The sequence below is a fragment of the Artibeus jamaicensis genome, unplaced genomic scaffold, assembly GCF_021234435.1.
Source record: "Artibeus jamaicensis isolate MK-2021 breed Jamaican fruit bat unplaced genomic scaffold, CSHL_Jam_final contig_3230, whole genome shotgun sequence".
In the NCBI taxonomy this organism is placed as follows: Eukaryota; Metazoa; Chordata; class Mammalia; order Chiroptera; family Phyllostomidae; genus Artibeus; species Artibeus jamaicensis.
In genome coordinates, this window is record NW_026521764.1 from 825937 (window position 1) to 853110 (window position 27174).

Here is a 27174-nt window from a genome sequence, read left to right on the forward strand (position 1 = left end):
GTCATCACTTTCAAACAATGTCATCTATGCCCCTAAGAGCACGAGTGATGCGGCATTTCTTAAGTGAATGCTCTACTGTTATGTCTGGGAATTTTCCTCATGCCAGTGACTTCCTATTCTTCAAGCTTTACTGCAGGCGTGTGAGCAGTAAGAACGTCAACAGACACGCCTCTCAGCAGACCACAGACGTGAGACACGCCCCAATTTCAGAAGTGAAAAAAATGTGCAGCACAGAATCGATGAAATACACTTTAGGGTGTGTTTACTATTTCCCTTCTGCTTCCATCAGCCCTCTTTTCTTTGCCAAGACTTTGGTCTTGCCAACTGTAGTTTTGTTGACCATTTCAGGACAAAACTACTGAGGTGTCCAGAGGATTGCTGTGTTGGCATTCTCTGTATATGGGGGAGTGAAGGCCTTGGGTAGCTGCAAGAAAAGACCAATGGGGTGGTCTGAAGGAATGTTTTATTAACCCCAGCCTCGCCCAGCCCAGCCAAACCTACCGGGCCACAAAGATGCATACCCTCCTTGTGAAGGGCTGGAAATTCCGGGAAAGTGGCGGGGGCCTCTTGGTGCTGGGTGCTGGAATATTCTTTTTTTCCCCCCAAGATTTTATTTATTTATTTATTTATTTATTTATTTTAATATATTTTATTGATTATGCCATTACAGTTGTTCTATTTCCCCCCTTCATTCCCCTCCATCCTGCACACCCCTCCCCCACCATTCCCCCCCTTTAGTTTATGTCCATGTGTCAAGTTCTTTAGATTCTACGTTTCCCATACTATTATTGCTGCCCCCGTCTACTTTCTACCTACGTCTATGCTACTTATTTTCTGTACCTTCTCCCCCCTTCTCCTCCTCCCACTCCCCTGTTGCTAACCCTCCATGTGATCTTCATTTCTCTGGTTCTGCTCCTGATCTAGCTGTCCTCATAGTTTGCTTTTGTTTTAGGTGTGGTTCTTAATAACTGTGAGTTTGCTGTCCTTTCACTGTTCACATTTTTTATCTTCTTTTTCTTAGATAAGTCCATTTAACATTTCACATAATAAGGGCTTGGTGATGATGAACTCCTTGAATTTGATCTTATCTGAGAAGCACTTTATCTGACCTTCCATTCTAAATGAAAGCTTTGCTGGGTAGATCAATCTTGGATGTAGGCCTTTGGATTTCATGACTTGGAATACTTCTTTCCAGCCCCTTCTTGCCTGTAAGGTCTCTTTTGAGAAATCAGCTGACAGTCTGATGGGAACTCCTTTGTAGGTGACTGTCCCCTTATCTCCTGCTGCTTCTAGGAATCTCTCCGTTTTAATCTTGGCTAATGTAATTATGATGTGCCTTGGTGTGTTCCTTCTTGGGTCCAGCTTCTTTGGGACTCTCTGAGCTTCCTGGATTTCCTGGAAGTCTATTTCCTTTGCCAGATTGGGGAAATTCTCCTTTATTATTTGTTCAAATAAGTTTTCCACTCGTGGCTGTTCCTCTTCCCCTTCTGTTACCCCTATAATTCGGATGTTGGAATGTTTAAAGATGTCCTGAAGGTTCCTAAGCCTCATTTTTTTGAATTCTTGTTTCTTCATATTTTTCTGTTTGGTCATTTTTTCCTTCCTTCTGGTCCACTCCATTGATTTGAGTCCCAGTGTCCTTTCCATTACTATTGGTTTCCTGTGCATTTCCCTTCATTTCAATTAGTTTAGCCTTCATATGTTCCTCTAATTTGTGACTAAAATCAACCAGTTTTGTGAGCATCCTGATCACCAGTGTTTTGAACTGTGCATCTGAAAGTTTGGCTATTTCTTTGTTGCTTAGATTTATGGGCTCTGGGGCTCTGAGTTGTTCTTGAGCCTGGTTTTGATCTGTTCGTGCCTGTTACGTATGAGGAGCGGATCCTTAGTTGTTCACCAAGGTGGGGCCACCCAGGTCGCTGGTTTGTGACGCTGTAGGTGGGTGCGGGGTCAGAGAGGGACAATAGCGGTCCCCTCTGCCACTTCCCGCCGCCGGGGCCTGCAAGGTCTGTCTCACTGCTCGCTTCTTCACCGGTTTATCTGCGCGCGAATGTGTGACCTCGATCAGTCCTCAGTGGGTCCAGTGCCTTGTGCCCTCAGTGGGTCTGCCTGCTACTCCATACCTGGGATTCGCCCACAGCTGCTGGAGCACCTGGGTCGCACGCCTGGGTTGGTCTGGTGGATCTTTCCTGCCCGACCCTGCTCTGCTGCTGGCTCTGCCCCTGTTACCAGTTTGGCTGAAGGGTTCGTTGTTGTCAGACTTCCATATAGTTCAATTTTCTGTGGTTCGGCTGTGTTTTTGTTGCTAAAACTTTGTTGTTTTTTAATTTGGTTGTTCGAGAAGATACATTGCTTCCACCTACGCCTCCATCTTGGTGGAAGTCCTCTGGAATATTATATATCCTGGAACAATTCACTGCCTGCATATTAGGAATATAAACACATATTTACATAGAAAAGCAAGAATGCAAATAGTGCTTACTGGTTTTGAAAGCAATTGTTGCAATATTACAATCCATTATAATGAAAATATAAAAGATGTAATAGATTGTGTAAACATAAGAGGTGTAATATATAACAAATATAAAATAAAAAGGGAGATTTACGTGACTTCAGTACACTGATCTCCTCAAATCTCTCTCTCCACTAAATAAGCTACCACGTGTGAAAGGGCTTTGTAGCCTGTTGAGCACAAGACGAGTAAGCCTTGATGACATGTGGGTGATGCCTTCACTCCGGGAGCGAGCTCTCGGACTCACTTAATTCCAACCTGTGCCCACCTCCAAGCACTTTCTCTGGGCCTGCTCCTCATTTCTCATCTCGAGGAAAGGTCTACAAACAGGAATAGAAATGATCATGTTTAATACGACTTAGGAAAGATTCAGAAACGATTCTGCTTTTATCCTCTACAACTCAACTCCCTTTCATAGTCTTTCAATGAATGTATTTAACCTCTAAATCTTCTCCATAACTATTGCTCCTAAAATAAATCTGCTTTCTCGTTCCGATCATCTGTAATTTAATCCGTCTCTTTTTATAGATTTATTCAATATTTTTTCCTTTTCTGTTCAGAGGCTCTATATCTTTTCCTGACTAAAATTTCTTGCATCACAGAAGTCCTTCCCTTTCTGGCACTTTTTTTTAAAGAAGGACTTTTTTCAATTCAACAAACATTTGAACAAAAATATTGCTAGCGGCGTGTGCTAGATCCTTCAGGGGACTTAAAAAAAAATGGCACGGTCTCATAGCGCTGCCTTCAAATGGCTTAGTTACCAATGAGGCAACCTAAGGAAGCTGCCCGGAGAACTGCCATGCAAAGCAGAGTGCATCACGCTTGTACAGGAAGAGAGGCCCCGGGTCCCGGGAGGGGGGGGGGTTTCCTCTGCTGAGAGTCCTGTGGTTGCTGTTCGCTGGCTTGCTTGCTTCGTCAGCCATTTCCAGTGCACCTCCGTGTATTCTCTCTAAAGGCTGGGTGGGGCAAGAGTAGGTTCACAGTTGTGAGTCTGTGAAACTGTTTATTTTTGTGTTACTTACTAATTATTAGTTTCCATACGAACAGCTGTAAGCCTACTTTTGCCCCACCCTGTATCACGAAATTCTGCTTTCCTGTAAATCGGTTGGTTTTCCTACCGATTTCCCCCATTGAATTCTTAAATTCATGCTGCTTCTCTGCAAAGATGCTTTAGGCCCCTTTTAAGAAAAAAACCTAAACCAACAGTGGGGAGAAAATGTAATTTAACTATCGCTCGATGTTTGTTTTCAGTGGTTTTGACCTTGTGGGGTGACCTGTCTCCCTGAGATTTGCGTATGTGTGCCTTCACTGGCATGTCACCACCTCTGCCACCCCTTGTTACATGCCCTCCACACTTGTCCTTCAACCACTTGTTTCTGTGTCTTGATATCTCTGAATATTCAGATATCGAAATTTCTCAAATCACATGTGTTTCTCAGCTTTACCCTGTTTTTGTTTTTCTCCTTTCAAATTCTGAAGTTGACCCAGGTCAAGGGCTTCTCCAAGAATAAAGTCTTAATGTTTAGCCACACTTTTTAATAAAAGTCTTGTAATTCACGGGAAACCATGTTAGTTTAACGTGATCTATCTCATGATGTTATGTGTTTGGGGGGCATCTGAGAAAAAAACACCTCCAATGCCTTTAAACAGATGCCTTCCCCCTTTTCTTCACTGACAGAGCCCAGAGTTTGCTCGGGCTCCTCCTAGTGGCCATGTCCCTACGAGGAGGCTGGAGCTGGGTCTTGGTTAACTGACCCAAGGAGGTCTCATTTCTCTTGACAACCAAAGGCAGGGTTGGGACGTGGGCCCGCCGTGTAATTCTAGCCTGTTCGATGGAAGGGGAAGTCTTCCAGAAGGTTTTGGAAAGTTTAATTCACTCAAAAATGAAGATGTTCCCTTTTCTTGCCTCTGCACATTCTCACCGACCCTGTGCAGTGCTAGAAAGTGTAACTGCCACGTAGCAAGCACCAATAGAAGGACCACGCTGTGGGCGGACCCAGAAAGGAGAGGCGAACACCCGTCTCACCCCTGAGTCACCGAACTCACCCCCACCCACCCACGACTTCTGCAACCAGACTTGCCGCATGAGGTTATAATGCCGGTGCACGCCGCTCTTTTTCGCTGGGTTTCCCGTCACCTGTCGTGGAGAGCAGTCTCCTCTCCAACACGTGGTGGAGGAACACACGGTGTTAAATTCTATTTCCACTGCGGCGCCCTCTGCCCGTCTGCTCAGGACGCTCTGTCCTCCTGTACGGCCGGGGCCCTTCCTGCTCTTTGGTCATCCACTCGGAGGAGAACGTGAAACTGGACCGTTCACCCTCGCGGAGTAACCATGCAGCTGGAGCCGGGCGGGCTTTGGGCGCAGCGAGCAGTAGAGCAAGCTTTTCACGGACACTGGGAGTAACCCAGGGCTCCTGCGTGTGAGGTCGGTCCTGTGGGCTGAGTCTGAATTCATCCTCCTTTCCCAGAAGAGAGACGGAGTATTCACCTCACTTTAGGCAAGTCATTTAACCTCTCTCAGCGTCGGAATGCGCGGACCCTACCCCCTTCTTACAGCCCCTTTAGCCCCTCACATAGCCTCCCCTTACCCAGCTCGGACACCATAGTCAAAGAGTTCTCCAGCTTAACTGAGATGTAATTGATGATCACACTGTGTGAATTTAAGGTATGCAATGTGATGATTAGATACACATAGATACCATGAAACAGTTAACATCGTAAGATTAACACCTTCACGACCTCACATAATTACCTATTTTGTTTGTTGGTGTGGTGCTGACATTGAAGATCTAAGGAACTTTCAGGTCTACAACCCGGTATTGCTAACCACCATCACTGTGCCCTGTGTGAGATCCGCAGAACTTACTGATCTTCAACTGGAAGCCTGTGCACTTTAACTAACATCACCCCATGTCCCCCAGCCTCAGCCAAATCCCTCAGTTCATTAGGTACACTCTCAACTTTCTATCACTGCAGCTGACTAAGCAATTGCTGCTGCATAGTGGGAATCTCTCTTCCTTCCATTTCCAATAGGATTTTCTTTGCTTTCAAGTCTTTGCCCAGACTCCTCAAAGTCTTCTACAACAGTCTGCACACATTTCCTCAAGATTTTACCGACACGTTCCTAAAATCTTTGCAGCTTCCTCCCACTGCCACATGTTAGGTATTTGTCATGGCAACACCCTGCTTTTAGGTGCCAACATCTATGTTACAAGTTATTCAAAAGCCCAGGGGTTAAGACAGCGCACATTTATCATCTCGCAGTTTCTGTGGGGCACTGATTTGGGAGCAGCTCAGTTGGATGGAAACTGTGTCTCAGTCCTGCTTCGGGGTCAGTGGGTGGTTGTGGTGAGGATGTTGGCCGGGGCTGGCGTCACCAGAAGGTCTGACGGGGTCGCAGGACTTGCTTCCAAGACGGGTCACTCACTTGGCTGTTGGAAGGAGGGTCTCTCTGTGGTGAGTGATTCAAAAGAGAAAAGAAGTAAGCTGTTGTGTCTTTTGTGACCTTGTCACTCTTGTCACTTCTGTCATAGTCAGTTCCTTAGAAGAGTCACTAAATCCAGCCTTACCTTCGAGGGAATTAGGCTCCATCTTTTAGAGAAAAGGAGTATTGATGAATTTATTTATTTTTGTGGGGTATTTTTTTTTCATTTAAAAAAATTGAGATATAATCAACATATAACACTGCATGAATTTAAGGTGTACAACATGTTGATTTGATATATTTCTATACTGCAATATGATTTTCTTTTGGAGGGAAGGGATGGTGATGAAAACTACCACAGGAGGGATGGGGAGGCTCAGACTGGGGCCTCGTTCCCCTTCCTTAGGACTGAACCACAAAGGGGGCTCCCTCGGGACTCTGACCGAACTTGATAGTGAGAATCCTGTGATAGATATCCGCCGAGAAGAGACTGTGACCCCCACGGTGTCTGTACTCTCTAGGTAGACCACCCTGTTGAGAGCAGTTTGTTTGAAGATTCTGCTGAATGTTCTCGACCATCAAGAGTTCGTGTCCTTTCTCTTCAGAGGCTTCAGAGAAGTTTGTTGCCCCGCAGTCCCGGGTCTCTGATGGGCCCAAGTAAAGCTGTAATTTTTCAGATCTTGTATCTTTTGTTATTGCTGTAGTCAGGGTGGGAGAGGAGCTGCTCTCAAATTTCTACATTATAAGCAGAATCTGGAAGCATACTTCCAATAAAAATTCACCAATCAACATACACTTGAAGCACTTTATGTGAATGATGTTTTTATGCCTATTGAAGTTCAAATGTAAGGTAATGGAAGCCTCCTCATGTCGGCTCCTGAAAATTTTGATGCACCCTCATGAGTATTTAGTAGGTAGCTTCTCTGCTTCCTGCTATTACAATATGTCCCTAGACCTACTTGTATTTTTTTTCTGTGCCAAAGCTAGAATCAGCTGTTTCTCAAAATTTCCTTGTCTGTTTGAATGGGAAACTGTATCTAGAGACCAGCATTTAAACACTAGGGATGCTGTTCACAAAGCGTTACTACTTCTTTCAAACAATTTTCAGGGAGCAAAGCTAAGTAATGGATATTCCATTAAAGACAAAATAGATCATTAGCTTATACTGAAACTTTAACTTCAAAATCGTGTCTAAAGGGATTTTACTTAACCTCATCTAGTTTGTGTCCTTTCTACCATGTCAAAACTCCTGGTTTCCGATGACACCAGGATAATTATTCATTTGTTTTTAGTAGATGCTGCCCAGACCTTCCCCTTGAAAAATAAGCTATCCATTCTCCTCACTGCTGTAAATGTTGCCTGCTGATGCCTCCAGGAATTGCCCTCAGCCCAAGGTTACTGCCATGGCCAAGGTTAGGCTTTCTCCCTTGGTGTGTCATGGGGTTGCAAGGATGTCTCAGTTTGAGACATCTCCAAAGGGATATCGCAGCTTATGAGCACCCCGTGGCATCAACCAAGCCTTCTCTTGCAATTGCCTGGCAGTTCAACTTCTCCCTCCACCTGACCTGCTTCGTCCAGCTCCCTGCAGGTGTCATTTCTCCGGGAGCCGTCCCTGACAAGTGACCCGCGTGCAGTCCCCACAGAAGAGTCTGTTTATCCAGGAACCCAACCTCTGACAGCTTTATTCTCACAATAGAGTCAGTCTTAAAATAACACTGCCAACACTATTACCCACAACATAATTACTGAAAACAATCGAAACCTATTTGTTTATATTGCTTTTATTCTATTTTGTGCAGTTCTTTTTGTTTAGGGTGTATCTCTTTTAGGGATATACTGTCTAATTAGTGTTTTAAAATCCCTTGAAATAGTTCTTCTCTGTATGGCTATGCCAACGACTCACTGTGCAGGAAGTTCATTGGGTTCATTTTGCTTTTTAGCTTTAGAGAATTTTTTTAAAGTTTAAACTTACTTTTTAATAACATAAAATATTTACACGATTCCTAGGTCCACTATAGAGAATGACGTCCCTTTTCAGAAGCCTCGCTACATCCTTGTGTTCTTTTCCCTTTCTCATGTCTAATCACCTTTAAAGGTTTGGGATTATTCTTTCATTGCGGTATTTCTGTTTTAATATAAACAAATACTGTGTGTGTGTGCATGAGGGGCATACACCTCCACTGCTTTCTTGAATGAATGACAGCATCGTATACACATTTGTCTTTCACTTGAAAATATAGTTTGGAAATCGCTCCACTGACGTACACAGAGGGCGTCCTGATTCTTTCTTGTAGCTGCATATAAGTCCCTCGTGTGAATGTTATATCATTAATCCAACCGGCTTTCCGTTTCTAGACACTTGGGTTGTTTCCAGTCTTTTGCTTTTACAGTTGGTGTTGTCATGACACCGTGGGGTCAGAGGGCAAATGCATAGGCACTGTTTTTAGAAACTGATCGATTCTCTGGGGCTTCATCACTTTGAGTTCCCAGCAGCGGCACACGTGAGAATATGTTTTCCCAGCCATGCCAAGAATATGATGTCAATCTGAAATCTTGTAAATAAAACGAATGTATTATAATTTGATTTCATGGGTTTTTTTCCGTGAGGGAGACCGAGCATCTTTCCCCGTGTTTCAGGGTCATTTGCGCGACTGCACCTGTCTCAGCACACTGTGTGCTTGTGCTCACTAGCCCGCAAACTGGAGAGACAGGAAGAAATGGAGGCTGGCGGATCCTCTTTAAGAACGTGACACACAAGTCATATCGCATTACTTTCACTTTCTACCGGTTATAAGAGAAAGTAGGAAATGAAATTTCCAGGTGGGTAACCCCGAGTCTCACTAAAACTTGGACTGGGGCTAAGTGTTCTATTACCAAGAGGCATAAGGGGTGAGTGGGCACTGGAGACAGCAATTTCTGTCTTGTTTTAAGAGAAACCCGTATGTCTTCTTTGTCTGTATTTCCTAATATTTTCCCTCTTATTGGACTCCTTGCTGCTTCTCCAAAAAGCAAGCAACCTCTCTATGGAGCTACCAGGTCCTTTCTCTGGCCTGGAATATTCTTCTCCCTGAATCCATGGCTCATCCTTTCACTCACACTTCTGCTCAAGAGCAAGGCTCTCTTGAATGTTGGTAATAATTAACACCCCCCTTTACTCTCCTTTGTTTTTTCTCTCAGAACTTACCATCATCTGACATACTAAACATACTTTATGTTTGCTTGTTTAGTTTCTCTCACACTTGCCACTCCTAACTAATAATAAACCCTTCATGATGCTTAAATGTGCCAGGCAGTGACCTAAGGATTTGTGATTTCTATATATTTAAACTGAATTAATTCTCCCAACAACCCGCAGATTGACTATTGAGATGCTAGCATTGCGTAACAAACCTCACTTCTGTTCTGTACTTACTGCAATAATCATTTATTCTTGCTCATGCATCTATGGGATAAGTGAGGGTAGAATGATTGAGCTGCACTTGCCTCTGAGTCACATGTTGGGTCCAGGTTGGTTCCTTGAACCAGCAAACTGGTGGGGGACACTCTTCTTGTGACAGTGGAGGAGGTACCATGGGCCAAAACCACCCGGCAAGGGCAGTTCAGGCCTCTGTTTGTGTCATGCTGGCTAACATCCCACAGACCGAAGCAAGCCATAGGGTTAAGCACAACTTCAAGGAAACAGAAAAATATACTCTTATGAAGGTGGGAGAGAGGGACTATTTATTGGAAAATAACAATAACAACAACAACAACAACAATTAACCGGCCATTCCTATTTCAGGTGAGGAAACCAAGACATCTAAAAGGTGAGTAGCTACCTGAGGTCACGCACACTCAGTACATAGTCGAAGTGGAATGTAAACCCAGTTGGTAGAGCACCAGTGTAGCCGGTATAAATCTAGCTCATACCAGTAACATGAGAGCAGGAAGTTTGTCTGCCTTTTTCTGGTGTGTTTCCGGCATTAAGAACCGGGCCAGGCACTTAGTTGGCATTCAGAAAATATTTGTGGAGCAAATAAATGAGTTCAGCACTGTACAAGACCCTTGGTGGTTGATATTTGATACGTGTTAGCTATTATTATTAGGAAAAATTATTTAAAATTTGGGAATAAGCCGTGGCTTGTATGGCTCAGTGGATTGAGTGCTGGCCTGCAGACCAAAGGTTTAAGGGTTTCATGCCCAGTTGGGGCAGTTGCCTGGGTGGCAGGCTGGGTTACCAGTAGGGGGCGTGAGAGAGGCAACTGGTTGCTATTTCCCTCTCTCTCTCTCTCTAAAAATAAATAAATAAATCTTGAAAAAAATAAAATTTGGGAATAAGGTCAAAGAAAGGCAGCAAGTCTTTTTCATGTCGCATTTTAACGTTGTCAACTGGTCCACCACAGGGCTACTTAATTATCTAGGGAAGTGCACCTTTTTTGACTTACTTTCTTCTATTGGTTCCAGACCCAAACTCTGTGAATGTTTTTAGTTTTGTTCACTACAGATGTAAATTATTCTTGAAATACAAATTATTCCAAAAAAAAAGACCCCCCCTAAAAAAACCCCAAAAGATTATATTTATTGCCCTAGGGGACATTAAAAAGTATTTTCCAAACTAGCAACCTTATTCCAACAGACTTTCTTCACTGCCTATAAATCTCCTGTTCTAGTTCTCGTTGACCCCACTTCACCATCTTGTTGGTTTCCTCAACAGTGAGTGGAACAGGACTTCGACATCCCTCCATTCTGTATTTGGGGTTACGTACGTACGTTTTTGAAAAGTGTACTTTACTGTTTGCACTAATATCCATTTTCTTTTCTGCGGAATCTGAAACTCGTTTTTCCCTTTCAGTTTGATACCATTCTCCTGTAGAGAATTACTGTTGCTCTGGGTAGAGGGGTGCAAAGCTGGAACGGGGTGGGAGGGGGCAGAGCAGAGAATGAGAAGCACTGTGAGGGGTTTGCAGTGACTGACTCCGGACTTGCACACCAGCCCCTGGAGACCTGGGCATTGTAAGGCTTTCCAGGAGCCTGTATTCAAGATTCTGATCACGTAACTGGAAAAGCTAATGCATGTCTACCTTCTCCCTCCCACCCCTCATTCTGGCTGCTTTGGTAATTAGAATTTCCTTAATCTCAACAAATGCCCTTAATAGACGGTACTGAAATGCCACTGTAATATCATCGTGATTTATTAATCTAGCACTTTTCTTCCTTTGCTTTTTACTCCTGGATTGAATGATGATTCTACATACTTCCCGAGCACTTCCGAGTCTACAAAGAGCGCTCTGCCTAAGAGAAGGGTCGAGGGTCGAGGGTCGAGGGTCGAGGGGTCGAGTCCGGACTGGTTCCACCCAGACGCGGACCTTCTCCAGGAGGAAAGCTGGCTTGCAGGGGTGGCTCTTTTCTGCTAATATTCGGACAAACTTCAGCCAAGGCAGTACGTGACCTCGGCGCGGGGTCTGGCCCTCGGTTCCCCCTTCTCCTTGTGAGTTAGACCCCGTTACTTCGTTCCGTTGTCCTTACAGGTAAAACGACCAGTCGGAGGCCTGCCTTTCTGCGAATTAGACGCAACGATGAAAGTGAAGGAGTTGGCGCGAACCCCATCCAAGGCGATCCTGCTCAGACCACCGCGGTGCTGGGCCGTGATTCTTCTTCACTGCTGGCCCTGCAGAGACGTCCAGTGGACCGAGGAACCGGAGGGCCGTGGAGGGGCCCACAAGGGGCTCGGAACGGCCAAAGACACTGCCCTCCCCCGCGGGTTTGGGGCCCAGGGCCTGAGGCCGCTCCCCTCCGCGCTCACACCGCCCCCAGCGGGCAGGGGCGGGGACACCGTCCCCCGGGAAACGGGACGCGGAGCTCACCCTTGGCCCGCCCCTCGGCCAGCCCGGCTCCCACTGCGCGCAGAGGCGGCTGCCCAGTAGCCTCCAGTGGGGAACTGCGGCCGCGCCCTCGGTGGTCCAGCGGGGAGCTGGGACCCTGTGGCGGTGCGTGTGCGGAGAGGTGTCCTCGCCCCCCGGGGGCTGGCAGGGGCGCGCGCGGAGGGGGCCAGCCCCGGGTCTCCTCGGACGTGCCCGATGGCAGCCCCGGTGGTAGCGTGGGAGGCGCTGGGAGACCGCGAAGTCCCGACCCTTCGTCCAACCACCGGCGCCAGCCTGGAGGCGGTGGGCGCGCTGGAGCTGGAGGAGGAGGAAGAGCAGGAGGAGGAGGAGGAGGAGAACGAGGAGGAGGCGGAGGCCAGGAGAGCGCGGAGCTTCGCCCAGGACGCGCGGGTGCGCTTCCTCGGTGGCCGCCTGGAGCAGATGCTGGGGCTCCGGGCGGAGAAATGGAGCCAGCACTTGGAGGGCGAGCACAACCGGCAGGTCCTGGGGGAGTTTCTGGAGAGCCCCGGCCCGGCCTGCCTGGTGTTCGGCGTCGCCCCCGCGGGGCGGCTCGCGGCCTCCCGGGAGGTAAGGAGCGAGGGGCGGGGGCCCCGGCCACGGGGGTTAAGGGTGCTCGGCCGCCGACAGGCCAGTGGAGCCTCCTCGGGTTCCGCGGGGCACACACCCGGGGGCTCTAAAAACTTTTTTGGAAGTCTGCCCTGGAGCCGGCGGAATCCCCCACGTGTGCCCGCTCTGCAGTTAAGCGGCTACGGGTGGTTTTGTAGAAGGACAACCCCTGAGCTTGCCCGACCCGGGTAAAGCGAGACAAGCGGAGCCTGTCCCCGCTGCCCGGGCGGGAGGTGCACGGTGGGTCCGGTGCCGGGTGACTTACGCCTCGGTCGCTCCCGGGTCACTCCGAAGCCACACCCTTAAGAAAGGGTGTTTGGCCGAACCCAGATAACTTGACGAGTCGTCTAATTGCCTGTCAACCTCACTTCACCTCCGGAAAAAATAAATACACAGTCCTTAAAAATGAGTGCGGGGTGGCGCGGTTATCTGTGCAAACCTGGTGTTTACCGGCCATGGCGGGGGAGGGAGGGAGGGCGATCTTTTCTCCCCTCCTTTCTTACTTTCTTCCCTCCGTTCCTTCTTCCCGCCCCCACCCCGGCCTTGAAACTTAGACGCTCGCCCATTTGCAGGTGAACCTGTCACCCCCAAGCACAGCACTGGCGTTTCGCGTTTTTCGAGTGTGAAAAGTTTGGAGCAAGATTTACGATCTCTCCCTGCTGCGGTGCCTCGGCGGAATCGTCCGTGGCTGTGGGCGTTGTAATAGTTCGGAAATAGGATCCCAGAGAGGAAGAATAATAGGAATTTGCCTTTGGGTTTTGTGGTTTCTGAAATGTTTTCTGTTTCGCTACTTTCCTAGTTGTAACTAATTTTTAAAAAGTGCCAGGAGACAAAGAGGTAGAACCCTTCACTCTGGTAGGTGCCGGTTTTGTTTCCCAGGTTAGCAGTCTAGCTGCAGGTTAGCTCTGCTTGTTAACGTGGATACTCCGTCTGGACTTCAGCTAATTATCTTGTTCTTTCAGATTCCAAGAGATGCAAAACATAAACTGGTTTATATTACCAAGAAGGTTACCGAAAGCATTGGAGTAAATGATTTCTTTCAAACGGTTTTATTTGGAGAGTTACCTGCCTCAGCTCTCGGACATGTAACTGCTTTCCTGGATGAGGTACTAGTCTTTAATATTTGAATATTAAATATTGAGTAATATTTGAATCTTTCCTTTACCTCAGTGACACTTGGAATAACTCGGGACAACTCTGGCTATTTTTCCAAAAAAAGAGAATGTAGAAGCCAGTAATCTCTTGAGCCAGGTGGAAGTAATCTCTCAAGCCAGGTGGATGGAGTGTGATAGCATTTAGGCTGTTCCCGAAATGAGCTGACTGATACATGCTGATGCTGATAGTCCACTGGTGGTGATTTGTGGGGCTGTTGCTAAGTTATAGCAGTAAATAAAGAGCAGCGTGAATTGAATAGGCTCTTGTACTCAGCTGGAGGTTTTACAATTTACATTCAGAGTAGTGACAAACTGACACTTTGGAAAGGGCTTTAAAAATCACTTTCGATTCTCATTAGTTTCTAAATGCCACTTAGGACATAATTGAGTTAAAAGTAGTTGAGTGGATTAAAAACTATGGTACATTAACGTGATGGAATACTATGCAGCAGAGAGAAAGAAGGAGCTCCTACCCTTTGCGACAGCATGGATGGAACTGGAAAGTATTATGCTAAGTGAAATAAGCCAGGTGGTTTTACCCTTAACTGGAACATAATCAACAAAAGAAGAAAGCAAACAAAATATAACCAGAGACATTGAAATTAAGAACAATCTGACAGTAGCCAGAGGGGAGGAGGAGGGGACAGTGGGGAGAAGGGTTTTCAGGAACTACTATAAAGGACATATGGACAAAACCAAGCAGGAGGGTGGAAGCAAGGGAGGGAGGTGGGATTGGCTGGGTGGTGGGGGTGTGGCAGGGGGTAATGCAGACAACTGTATTGAACAATAAAATAATTAATTTCAAAAACAGGAAATAAAGAACATAAAGTTTTTAAGAAGTAATGGAAACAAAGTATTAGAAATGGTTGCCTTAAAAGTCCTTTTTTTCTCCCCTTAAATTGGAGAAATGCTCCCTAAACCAACATTACTGGCACTTTTCATGCACATGAGAACCGCCTGGTACTTTATAAAAGGCGGGTGGATTCCGCAGGTCTGGGGTGGGGCTGGTGTTCTGCGCGCCTCCCCTGATGGACCAGCTCTGAGAAACAACATACTAAATGACCAGGTTCTGGGGAACCAGAGCGGTGGTTTTTAAACTTTGCAGATCATTAGAATCACCTTGGGGAACTTGATGACCTACCCAGGCCCAGGTCACACCTCGACCTAATGAAATCAGTGCCTGGCTCCCACCAAGATCCCCAGGGGATCCTCTGTGCCCCAGACTTTGGGAATTGCTGGGTTAGATGTCAGGAGGTCGCACATCTCAATCAGTGCAGTCTTGCCAGAACTTAAGGTAGAAATAACTGCCAGCGTATTTGTTACTAATGCTCTGCCAGTCTTTCATATCTCTTACTGCCTGAGTCTCTTTGGCTGTCTTTTCGAAAGGAGGTATTTTCTTGCTTTCTTTGGGCGCTCACCTGCAGCCTCAGTACCCTACCTCAGCGTCCTTCCCCTCCTGTGGAATTTACTTGGTTTTACATGATTTCAAGAGACACTAAGAAGAGAGTTTTTTGTCTTCAGCAGCTAAGACTGTTTGGGTATGTAGCCAGTGTTAGGAAATTTTTCTTGAACTGAATCTTATGAGAGGATTTCACATGAAGTGAATAACTTTCGGTCGTGCTAATCCGAACAGCCAGCCTCTGGGTCTGGGCGGGCAAGGCTGCGTTGCTCACTGGCATCTTCCTCTATCATCTGAAGGAACAAAACTCTTTTTTAAGTTCCTCTGATCTTTCTCTGAATTTATCTCGGTCTCAATGCATATCACGCTGAAAGAAGGTTTAAATGAAAGACTTGTTAGACCTGGAGAATCTCAGTGCCACTGCCCAGAGAGACTGCATCAGGACGGGCAGGTGATTCTCATGCTTATTGCTAAAGGATGGAACAGCCCCAGATCTCTGGCACCTGACCTTTTCTCGCCTCTCTCCAGGCATCACACTTGTTCACTCGTGGCTTCCTGCTGCTGATCCTGATTGCCTCACACACACTGCGGCCCCAAGCGCTCTTACCTGCCTGGTCATCATCTTCCCTGGAGTCCACTCTGCCAACCCTGTCCTTCAAGCCTATTTGCTCAAATACCTCTTCCAGTGCCATCTCTGTCCAGGAGAGTGGGGGTCTGTGTCCGGTGGGGGTTCGGGTCAGGCAAGTAACGGACCCATTCAAGAGCAAAAAGTTCACAGTAGGGCTGGGGGTGGCAGAATGCAAGTGACTCAGTAATCAAGGTAAATGTTATTTTAACATAGTATTTAAAATTAAAATTAGTGCAGAAAGCTTAATGCTTTAAATGCAAACAGGATCACTCACAGTGCCAAACCAAATCAGTGGAGTTTGTGACCAAAAAGTCAGTAATACTCACTATTTCTTGGAAAATGTTGATATTTTGTTTACTGTGAAATTTGACTCATAACTTTTGCTTTAAAAAGCATTAAAAAACATTATTCATCTTTGACTACTGAGCTTTTTGGTGCCCTCTTACATTTCATTCCCTCACTTGCTTTACCCTCGTCTTGGCCCTGAATCTTTGTTTTGATTACTGATGTGCCCCCAACACCCAAGACATTGCCTTGCACACAGTAGGAGCTCAGTAAACACTTGTTAAATGAATGTAGGTGAAATAAGGGCTCATCTTCTTCTAAGAGACAGAACCCTGAAGCTTCCAGATATTCAGGGATAAAGCATTTGGTGTTTGATCTCTGCAATCTCTACTTGCACTTTTTTGGACATTGTATGAAAAGGACACTTGGGGAATTTTATGCTAATAAGCTCACGGTGGTTATCGGTGCATTTAGTTACTATTTATTGACTACCTACTCGGTACTCTGGCAACTAGCGATGCAGCCACTGCCCTCGGAAAGCCTGCAGTCTAGCAAGGGAGGCAGGCAGTTCAGCTGACAGTGATGGGCCGTGGTGGGCGGGGCTAGCGTAGTGGTATTAGCAGCTGTGGGAGCCTGCTGGCGTCTTCCCATCTCCTGAGGTGGGTCATGGAGGAAGGTGGGTGGTCTTGAACAGATGATCTCCGAGGGCAGTTTTAGTTTCTACCTGTTACGGATCAGTTTACATCTGCTGATAATTTTTAGTGTTCCTTTTCACTGTCAGGAGCCTCCACAGTTGTGCGGTAAATTATTTGGTCCCCAAAGTGTTGAAGGGTAAGGAGGACAAGGAGGAGACAGCTAGATGGAGGAATCAGAGGAAGGGCATGCTGACCAGGGGCAGAAACGTTGCAAAGGCACAGTGGTGAGAAAATGCAGGTTCCGTTTTTTAAAAAGCGGTGAAGTGATGTAACTGGATTGGGGAACCAGAGGGAGGTGGTGAGAAATGAGGCTGGAGAGGCTGATTAGAAAATAGCCGTGGTTGCCCTCAAAACCATCGCCAAACCTAAACCTGTGTCTTTATTGGAAGGTGGTAGTGGTAATGCATGTTCCGTGAAGGATTTTATCAGACCAGGCTAAATGTGGAAGTTCTGGAGTCGATTGAAATGTCAGTGGTCATGTGCGACTTGCATTCCAAGCTGGTCAACGTCGGGCTTTCTGGGAGATTTGTACATTGACAAGAACAACATTAAGTGCAGAGATTGGTGGGTTGCTGGCTTGGTTGAGGAGTAAGGGAGAGACTGCTATGAGGGAGTGAAGGAGCTGGAAGCCTCCAGTTCTTAGATGGGATGGAAGAAGGAAGGGATGGACCAAGTATTTGAAGCAAAGATGGGGAGTGTCATTTGTGACTTATACTTGCTTTTTCTTTTCTCATTTAAATGATCTAATAGACCCTCACTTAGGTTCAATGTTAAATAGTTGTTGAGGTCTGACTCACATATACACCAACTGACGGTAATTCATGCTGATGCTCTGGGGCCTCCCAACCTTTCTCTCCGGTCTGATCTCTCTTCTGAACTGTAAGCTTAGACGTCTACCTTCCTTCTGAACGTAGCGATTGATGAGTTGATATAATGGGCATCCCATACCTTGTATGTCCAAAATTGAACTTCTGACCTCAACATTATTTTCTTAGTTATATGTTATGGTGACTCAGATCTTGAAATAAGCAGCAGCTGTGAATGTCCTTTGATCTGTAAAGAAAGCGTGATTTAGTTCTTTTTAAAAAAAAATTATTGGCCCCAGCTGTTGTAGCTCAGTGGATTGAGCACGGGCCTGTGAAGCAAAGGGTCTCTGGTTCAATTCCCAGTCAGGGCACATGCCTGGGTTGCAGGGCAGGTCCCCAGTAGGGGGCACACGAGAGGCAAGCACACATTGATGTTCTCTCCTACTCTTTCTCCTTCCCTTCCCCTCTCCCTAATATAAATAAATAAAATATTTTTAAAAAATTATTGATTTTCGAGAGAGAGAAAGGAAGAAAGTGGGGGGGGGAGAGAAAGAGAGAAAAAGCCCATCAGTGTGAGAGAGAAACATCAATGGCTGCCTCCCACATGTGCCCTGATTGGGCATCAAACTCACAGCCTTGGCAGTTGGGGGCGATGCTCTAACCAACTGAGCCACCCGGCCAGGGCATGGTTTGGTTGCAGTCAAGTCTGAGCCCTGTCTCTGGACATGCTAATTTAAGTAATCTGGGAGAGGCCCAGACTCCTGTATTTTAAAAGTGCTTCCCAGGTAACAGTCCTAAGTGTTGGAAAAACACACTGCCCAGATTAAGAAAGGGTGGAAGAAGGTAAGAGAAGCACAGGGAGACACCACAGCTCTTTCCTCCGCAGTTGTATCTCCCTTTAGGAAACATGTCCAGGTTGTTTTGGTTTGTAGAAAAAGTTTGGGGCTTTTCTTATAAATCATAAAAACTAGACAAAGAAACCTTCCCAACCGAAATAAAAGAAGTCCCTGCCTGTGAATTGAATTACTTTGTATATAAGATTAATTAAAAAGCACCTTCCAGGTGTACGTGTTTTAAGGGATGTTTATGGAGATACTCGAGCTCTGAAGGACACGTGGCTCAGAACTCCTTAAGAGTCTGATCTACAGCATCTGACACAAATATTTAATTTTAAGAGAAGTTGGCCTCTGAACGGATTAAAAAGTACAGATTGGTAGTTATGAAAATAGTCACAGGGAGGTAGAGTACAGCTCAGGGAATATAGTCAATCATATTGTAATAACTGTGTGTGGTGCCAGGTGGGCACTGGAAGTATCAGGGGGACCACTCTGTGAATTACATAATTGTCTAATCACTGTGCTGTACACCTGAAACTAATGCAAAATAATATTGAATGTCAAGCGTAATTGGAAAAAAAGTTGGCCTTGTCACAGAATGGCAGCTAGAGTCAAAGTCTGAAACAGTAGCCTGTAAATCAGAAATGTTTTTTAAATATATTTTATCGATTATGCCATTACAGTTGTCCCATTTTCCCTTCTTCATTCCCCTCCACCCTGCATACCCCTTCCCCCTTTAGTTTATGTCCATGTGTCACAAGTTCTTTAGATTCTATGTCTCCCCTACTATTCTTGCCACCCCCGTCTACTTTCTACCTACCGTCTATGCTACTTATTTTCTGTACCTTCCCCCCCTTCTCCTCCCACTCCCCTGTTGCTAACCCTCCATGAGATCTTCATTTTTATGGTTCTCCTCCTGATCTAGCTGTCCTCTTAGTTTGCTTTTGTTTTAGGTGTGGTTGTTAATAACTGTGAGTTGGCTGTCCTTTCATTGTTCATCTTTTTTATCTTCTTTTTCTTAGATAAGTCCCTTTAACATTTCATATAATAAGGGCTTGGTGATGATGAACTCCTTGAACTTGACCTTATCTGAGAAGCACTTTATCTGCCCTTCCATTCTAAATGAAAGCTTTGCTGGATAGAGCAATCTTGGTTGTAGGTCCTTGACTTTCATGACTTTAAATACTTCTTTCCAGCCCCTTCTTGCCTGTAAGGTCTCTTTTGAGAAATCCGCTGACAGTCTGATGGGAACTCCTTTGTAGGTGACTGTCCCCTTATCTCTTGCTGCTTCTAGGATTCTCTCCTTCATTTTAATCTTGGTTAATGTAATGATGATGTGCCTTGGTGTGTTCCTTCTTGAGTCCAACTTCTTTGGGACTCTCTGAGCTTCCTGGATTTCCCAGAAGTCTATTTCCTTTGCCAAATTGGGGAAATTCTCTTTTATTATTTGTTCAAATAAGTTTTCCACTTGTTGCTCTTCCTCTTCCCCTTCTGGTACCCCTATAATTTGGATGTTGGAATGTTTAAAGATGTCCTGGAGGTTCCTAAGCCTCTCCTCATTTTTTTGAATTCATGTTTCTTCATTTTCTTCTGTTTGGTTATTTTTTTCTTCCTTCTGGTCCACTCCATTGATTTGAGTCCCAGTTTCCTTTCCATCACTATTGGTTTCCTGTGCATTTCCCTTCATTTCACTTAGTTTAGCCTTCATTTGTTCCTCTAATTTGTGACTAAAATCAACCAGTTCTATGAGCATCATGATCACCAGATATTTTGAACTGTGCATCTGATAGGTTGGCTATTTGTTGGTCGCTTAGAAGTATTGGCTCTGGGGCTTTGAGCTGTTCCTCTTGAGCCATAATGTTTTGGTCTGTTCACGCCTGTTATGTATGAGGGGCGGAGCCTTGGGTGTTCACCAGGGTAGGGCAACCCAGTTGCTGATTTGTGATGCTGTATGTGGGGGTGGGGTCAGAGAGGGCTAATGGCCTCTCTCTGCTCTCTGTTGAATTTTGGTCCCCTCTGCTGCTTCCCGAAAGCAAACCGCCCCCTCCCCCCGGTGCTGGCTTCTGGGTGTGTGGGCTTGTGCACCCTCCAAGACCCTGTGGGTTTCTCCAACAAACTCTCTGTGAGCCTGGGAGCTTCTCCAGGCACCTGGCCTCTGAACATGTTTCCAATTGATGCTTTTAGACTGTAATTCCTGTTGCTGGGCCCAGCCTGCATGGTCTGTCTCACTGCTCGCTCCTTTGCCTGGTTTATCTGATTGTGAATGTGTGACCTTGGTCAGCCAGCCGCCTTGGGCCCTCACTGGGTCTGCCTGTTGCCACCCCACACCTGGGATCTGCCAACCCACGCCTGGGCTCCTGGGTCGGTCCGGCAGCTTTTTCCTGTGAGATCCTGCTCCGCCAGCCACTGACTCTGCCCCTCTTACTGGTCTGGCTGAATGGTTTGTTATTTTCGGACTTTTGTACAGTTCAATTTTCTGTGTTTTGATTGAGTTTTTGTTACTAAAACTTTGTTGTCTTTAAACTTGGTTGTGCAAGGAGGTAGTGTTTCCACCTACGCCTCCATCTTGGCTGGAAGTCCCTAAATTAGAACTGTTGAACAACCAGAATTTTCCTCCCATCTGACTTTTGTAGAAAGCTGCTGCATTGAAGATTTAAAGGAGAACAGTTTTCCTGTGGGTCAGAGCACACTCGCCCAACAAGCCTTTCTGTCTGGTCTCCAAAGCTCCTCCTGAACCAACCGCCCTGCCTTTCTCGCAGCCATTCATTTGGGGGTGCTAGCTCTAATCCCAGACAGGCAAGGCCAGCAGTTTCCCAGAAGGACCCTCAATGATTTTCTCTATCAGTGTTCAGTTTTCTGGAATGCTTGTCCTGCCTTTTCATCTTAAAGATTTCAACTAAGTAGTAGCTTTCCTGGCAAGTCTTCCCGAACACTTCCCTCCCCCAGAGCCGGGGTTTCTCCTCTGTTTGCACGTTGTGTCCTGAACACGTTAGGGCAGTTCCTGCAGGGGGCACCTAACCCACTGAGCTCATCGGAGGCGGAGACTAAATTTCACCAATCTCTGTGCTCCTGGCTTGCTTTCAGTGGGTGCTAAGCAGGGAAAATGTAATAATGAAACGATTTGGAAAGATTTGTTTCAACACCATTAGAAAACTAAAATGAATTTTCAGTTTGTTTTTAATTAACTACCAGATTGTGGCCTGATGCGTAATGAATATCACAAATTTTAAAAGGGTGGAAAAATTATATTCTAGGCATTTTGGCTAATAGAAATGTTACAGTATAATTCTGGTAAACAGGGTACATTATATCAGAAAAAAATGAAAAAAAAGTTTCAAATTAGTAGACACTGAAAAAGAGTGGGAAAGCAAGAAGAGACCAACTTTATAAACTCAGCAAACTCTTATTAGTGACTTATTATATGCTGGGCTCTGGGAATAAAAAGTAATTTTTGAGGGTCTGTGCCATACCTGGTTTCATTGATGTACCCAATTTAACGAGAGGAGTCCTAAAAAGGTCCTATGGCTAAAGAAATATCTTTCCCACCATCAAACTTTAATCCACAGGGATGCTGCCCGGGGCTTGGGAAGATTAATTTACCTTTGCCTCCATGTGATTCAAAAAGATGTTTTCCATTAATATATCTGCAACATGCTCAGTTTGCATTAAGAAAGCAGTTTAGTTACTTGACATGGTTTTGCTTATTTCCTGCAGTGTGTGAGTTATTGAGAACCTCCGCAAGTATTTGATAAGTGAGCAATGAATGAACGAGCAGTAAATTGTTTTCTCTTTGAAAGAATTTGTCTCATTGATTGAATCTGAGTGGGTCACTGATTTTTGCCTTCTCTTTGTAGATTTAATATCATAGGAAGCATATTTATGAAATGAAGTGGTTTGTTGCTGATTTTGTATGACAAGAAAATCTTTGAAGGAGCATGTTGTACGTAAATTAATTTAACTGCTTTTAAAAATGTTTCTCTTTTTAGATTTTAGTGCCAATTCTTTCTAACAGAAACAACCATAAATCCTGGTCTGGTTTTATTTCACAAGACATGGAACGTCACGTAGAGTTTATGAAACATACAATGCATATTTTTAGGGGTAAAATGTTGAGAAGAACTCTTCTACCAATTCCCACTATCGCAGGGAAGATTGACCTGGATCAGAAACCTCCAGAGACCACGTACGTAACGACATGGTACAGGCAGGAAATTAAAATGGCCAGCACACCCGTTTCACATCACCCTCCAGCACACTGTTAGCCAAATAGAGAATTATAACTGCAACGTATTTCAAAATATTGTTATGTCGAAGCATTGTATGTATTATTTCTTCCCACAATATGCTTTTAAAAAGCATATAAGTGGAACACATCTCACCTATGAGTAGAACCTAATCAACAAAAGAAATAGGCGAGCAAAATAGAACCAGAGACATGGAAATAAAGAACAAATCTGGCAGTGACCAGAAGGGAAGGGGAGGGGAATAACGGGGGGGGGGGGGGGGAGGACGGGAGGGTGAGAAGGGGAAGGGTCAAGTCAGGGAACACGTGTAAAGGACCCGAGGACAAAGGCAGTGTGGGTTGGGGGAGGTGGATTGAATGTGGGAGGTGGGGGGTGGGGGGAGAGTAATGAGGGGAAACAGGGACAACTGTAATTGAAAAACAACAACAAAAAATAAGTGAAAAGCAGCCTAGAGAAAGCAAGCGGTAGTAATTGCCTTGATGTCAAAGAACATTCTTTTATTCAGTGAAATGGTTTTGCGGATATAATTCTTTAATGATGTGTTTAATGTTAGAGATATGCCAATGACAATAACAATGTCACAACTCAAATTGAGGTCATAAAAATAATGGACCTGATTTTGAAGTATTTATATTTAGAAAACTGGCTTATGGATACGGAAGATACCTATGAAAACCCAAGTCCTATCTTTACGTGGATGACATGATTTGATTTTGAATTATTTTATCGGTCCTTTCAATGTTTGCAGGCGAGAGCCAAGTGAAAGGACAGTGCTCCATGCAATTGAGTCTGTGGTTATTAAATGGTCGTGTCAAATCCAGGAAATTATAGAAAAAGATTCAGTGCAGCCTCTGCTGACCAGTCTCCACTCGACCCCTCAAACTGAACTGGATTTCTGGACGATGCGGAGAGAGAACCTGTCGTGCGTTTATGATCAGGTAAGTGGGTAGCCCTGGACTTCACTTGTCACCTGAATTAGAAAAGCCACTTGTAGAATTTGGTCTCTGGAGCAGTGATTTCCTGTAATTCTGAAAATGTAGCATCCTGTCTTTCAAAGTATGTAATGGAGTAATTTGTCGTCTTACTCCATTAAAAAGTGCTACTTTTTAAATTAATGGGGGTTAAAATTAGTTTTGCTTTTGGAGAATATTTTAACAGCATTTGAGAACATTGGAAACACTTTGTGGCGTAGAAAAAGAGCGATTTCCCAGGGAAACATAGAAGATGATAAGATTTAATTAATCTAGTCAGTTTAATTGATTTAGGAAGGAATACAGTCTTGCTTAGTGGAGAGAAAGGTAGCTTTGGGAGAGCTAACTTTGCTTCCTCTGCTGGGTACTTGCCTTATAAGTTACCCAATTTAATGTTCTGAAAACTGAGACATTTATTCATATGTTTATGTGTCTCTTGGAGATTTCCTGAAACCCAGCAAGAAATTTTATATGGAAATTTTAATATTTTACCTATATACTCATGTGTAAATTGACAGATTATTTTGAAAATTCACATTAAGAGAGCTAAGAAAAAATATTGCTTTAAAAATTACTTAAGAGCCCTGGCTGGTGTGGCTCAGTGGATTGAGTGCCAGCCTACAAACCGAAAGGTCACCAGTTCCATTTCTGGTCCAGGCACACGCCTGGGTTGTGGGCCAGGTCCCTATTTGACGAGGCAATTGATTGATGTTTCTCTCACACAATGATGTTTCTCTCCCTCTCTCTAAATGTAAATAAATGAAATTCTAAAAAATTACTTTTTACTTGAAGCCAAATAGGTCTTTGAGGGTTAAATACTGTGTGTGTTGTGTGTGGAATGAACTGTAATTAACATATTATGTTACAGAATGCATTTAGTAATTCATCTAGCTTATATTTGATCAATTCTTTTTTTTTTATTCCAATTTAGCTTCAGGCTCCTACTGTCCTCAAAATGGTTAAGATCTTGAAAAATAAACGAAGCAGCTATTTCCCAACTTGGAAGGACATTTTTGTATCTGTGAAACACGGTAAGACTCTTGATCCTTGGCAGTCGGCACCCCTCCTGACCTGGCCCCCGCCTGCCTGCTCAGGGCCCCTTGTGCCATCAGCCTGTTCCTGGAGTGATTGCACTTGGCTCTTCTAATGACAAATTTGTCTTAATCATCCACTTTCACTAAATTTTAGGGTCTCTAGTAGAGCCCTACCAAAGTGGCTGCAAATGGGAGTTTTAATGAAAATGTGTGTGTGTGTGTGAAGGGAGAGGCCTTTGGAACTCAGCCAAGGATAAAGGAGAGCCCTGCACAGCGATGTTCTAATCAACAGCTGGGCTACAGTCAGTCCCGTCATTCACCAGCAGACTCTCTGAGTGCATTTCACATGTGCCACTCATTTAGCTGATAAGAACTCAAAGTTGTCACCGAGGTTTTGGTGAAGACTAAATGTACCGAAAGGAGGGCTGGTTTGGTTTGTGAATTTTGAACGGGTAATGCGTGTGCGTGTTGCTAAAACCCAGAAATTATGAAAAGGGATCCAGTGAAAAGCCTCAGTGTCCTCTCTCTGCCCAGTTTCACCCCCACCGAGAGGTAGCAACCCTCCCCAGGTTCTGGATTTCTGTTCATTTTTCCATAGGCATGTATAAGCAAATAGGGATAAACGTAATACTGAGGTTTTAAATGATAAAATTGTAAGATAACATAGACACATAGCTTTTATTGGTTGTTTCCAACATTAGATAACTTTTATTTTTTCTTAAGTAATGTGTGGAGGGTTATAATATATACTTAAAATCTACTTTGAAAATGTTTTGAGCCCCGGCTGGTGTGGCTCAGTGGGCTCAGCACTGGCCTGCAAACCCAAAGGTCACCAGTTTGATTCCCAGTGAGGGCATGTGCCTGGGTTGCGCGTCAGGTCCCTGGTTGGGGGTGTGTGAGAGGCAACCAATTAATGTTTCTCTTGCACATTGGTGTTTCATGCCCTGTCCTTCTCCCTCATTTCTCCTCTCTCTAAAAAATAAATAAAATCTCTTCTTAAAGGTTCTATTTATTTATTTTTTTAGAGAAAGGGGAAAGGAGGGAGAAAGAGAAGGGAGAGAAACATCAATGTGTGGTTGCTTCTCACGTGCCCTACACTGGGGACCTGGCCTGCAACCCAGGTACCTGCCCTGACTGGGAGTCAGACTCTCAGGCCAGCATACAATCCACTGAGCCACACCAGCCAGGGCCAAAAATACATAAAATCTTAAATAAAAAGAAAATGTTTTGATATATCTTTAGGGTTTTCTCTGTGAATTCTGCTTGAAAAGAGGCAATAGGTGAGGCAGGATATTTGGGCTTGCAGGAGTCTGCCAGGTCTGGATTCCTGTGGCAGGTCCACTCAGTGTATCTTAAATTTGCTGATCCTCTGCTTTTCATTGGCCAAACTGGCATATTAACACCTTTTTTGCAGACTTGTTCTGAGGATTAGAGCAGTATTTCTCATCCTCGTCACCAGTGACAATTTGGGCAGGATAATTCTCTGTGTGGGGCCTGCCCTGGGTAGTACCCCTGGCCCCCGCCTACTCTCCTGTCCTAGTTGTGACAATCAAGAATGTCTTGAGATGTTGGCAGATGACCTGTGGGGGCAAAGCCTCTACTGGCTGAGAGCCGCTGGGCTGCAGGTATAACACACAGTGCACAGAGTACTAGACATACAATACGCCCATGATAAATAGAAGCTGCTTGTGGTTTGTCTCCAGTGTTAGCATAACACAGACATTTGGTGAAGCTTCTACAGAAACATGCCTCAGGTGTGCTCAGAACCTCAAGAGCATATGGCCCGGAGATTCAGAAGAAAACACTTTCAGCAGAACAAGTGGCCCGAAGCCATTGTCATTTAGAGGGAGAGGCACCCCTCCAAGACACACGGGAGCCTGCGAAATCACCAGATGTGCTGATCACCTTTAAGGCCACTTACCTATCAGATGCAACTATTTAAATTAAAATGAACATTGATGCGAGCACTCCAGTTTCAAAACAGGAGCACAGCTGGGGAGAAAAAAATGGTTCCAGGATCCTGTCTGTGTATACAGGTCTTTATTTTAGGTGGACAAACTAATTGGTCACACGTTGGGGAGAGTAAGTAATGTCGGTGGGTGCGTACCTGCCTCTGACAGCCTCCCAAAGATTCAGCAGGTGTTTTGTTGTTTGTTTTTTTCCTGACAGTCTTTTGGGATAACACCTGAAAAGAAGAGTTTGCCTCGTTCCCTACCTTCATAAACAAAGTTTGTTTTTGGTTACTCAGAGGTATTTGTAGCCTCAGGAGCACAATGGAGTCTGATGGATATCCATCTAGGGTACACTTAAGAATCAAATTTAATTCAGGAATTTTGGATTAGTCCTGACCGATGTGGCTCGGTTGGGTGTCATCCCCCAAAGTGAAAGGTCACTGGTTTGGTTCCAGGTCAGGGCACATGTCTGGGTTGCAGGTTTGGTCCCCAATTGGGTCGTGTATGAGAGGCAACCAATTGATGTTTCTCTTACATTGATGTTTCTCTCCCTCTTTCTCTCTCCCTTCCCTGCTCTCTAAAAATAAATAAAACAATATCTAAAAAAATATATCTAATCTGCATTAAGTTAAGCAGTAATTGATAATAGGTAACTATTTAAATTTTTCCTCACATATATAGCATTTTAAAAAGTATTCCTTACTCTTACCGTGCTTAATTTTTTAAATCTTGGTAAAATTCACAAAACACAAATAACCATTTTAAAG

At 44.9% G+C, this 27174-nt stretch overlaps 1 protein-coding gene across 3 annotated transcripts in view; it reads left to right on the forward strand.

Moving 5' to 3' along the window:
- The first annotated feature begins 11983 nt into the window (after positions 1-11983).
- DNAH11 (dynein axonemal heavy chain 11) overlaps positions 11984-27174 on the forward strand; it is a 272144-nt gene continuing 256953 nt past the window's right edge. For 2 of the 3 annotated variants that reach the window (XM_053663639.1, XM_053663640.1), the window contains exons 1-5: positions 11993-12364; positions 13366-13509; positions 22193-22389; positions 23199-23388; positions 24353-24452. In XM_053663639.1, the coding sequence (XP_053519614.1) occupies positions 11993-12364; positions 13366-13509; positions 22193-22389; positions 23199-23388; positions 24353-24452 (1003 nt within the window). Of the gene's footprint in view, positions 12365-13365; positions 13510-22192; positions 22390-23198; positions 23389-24352; positions 24453-27174 lie in introns of all 3 variants that reach the window. The other variant, XM_053663641.1, reaches the window with a different exon arrangement.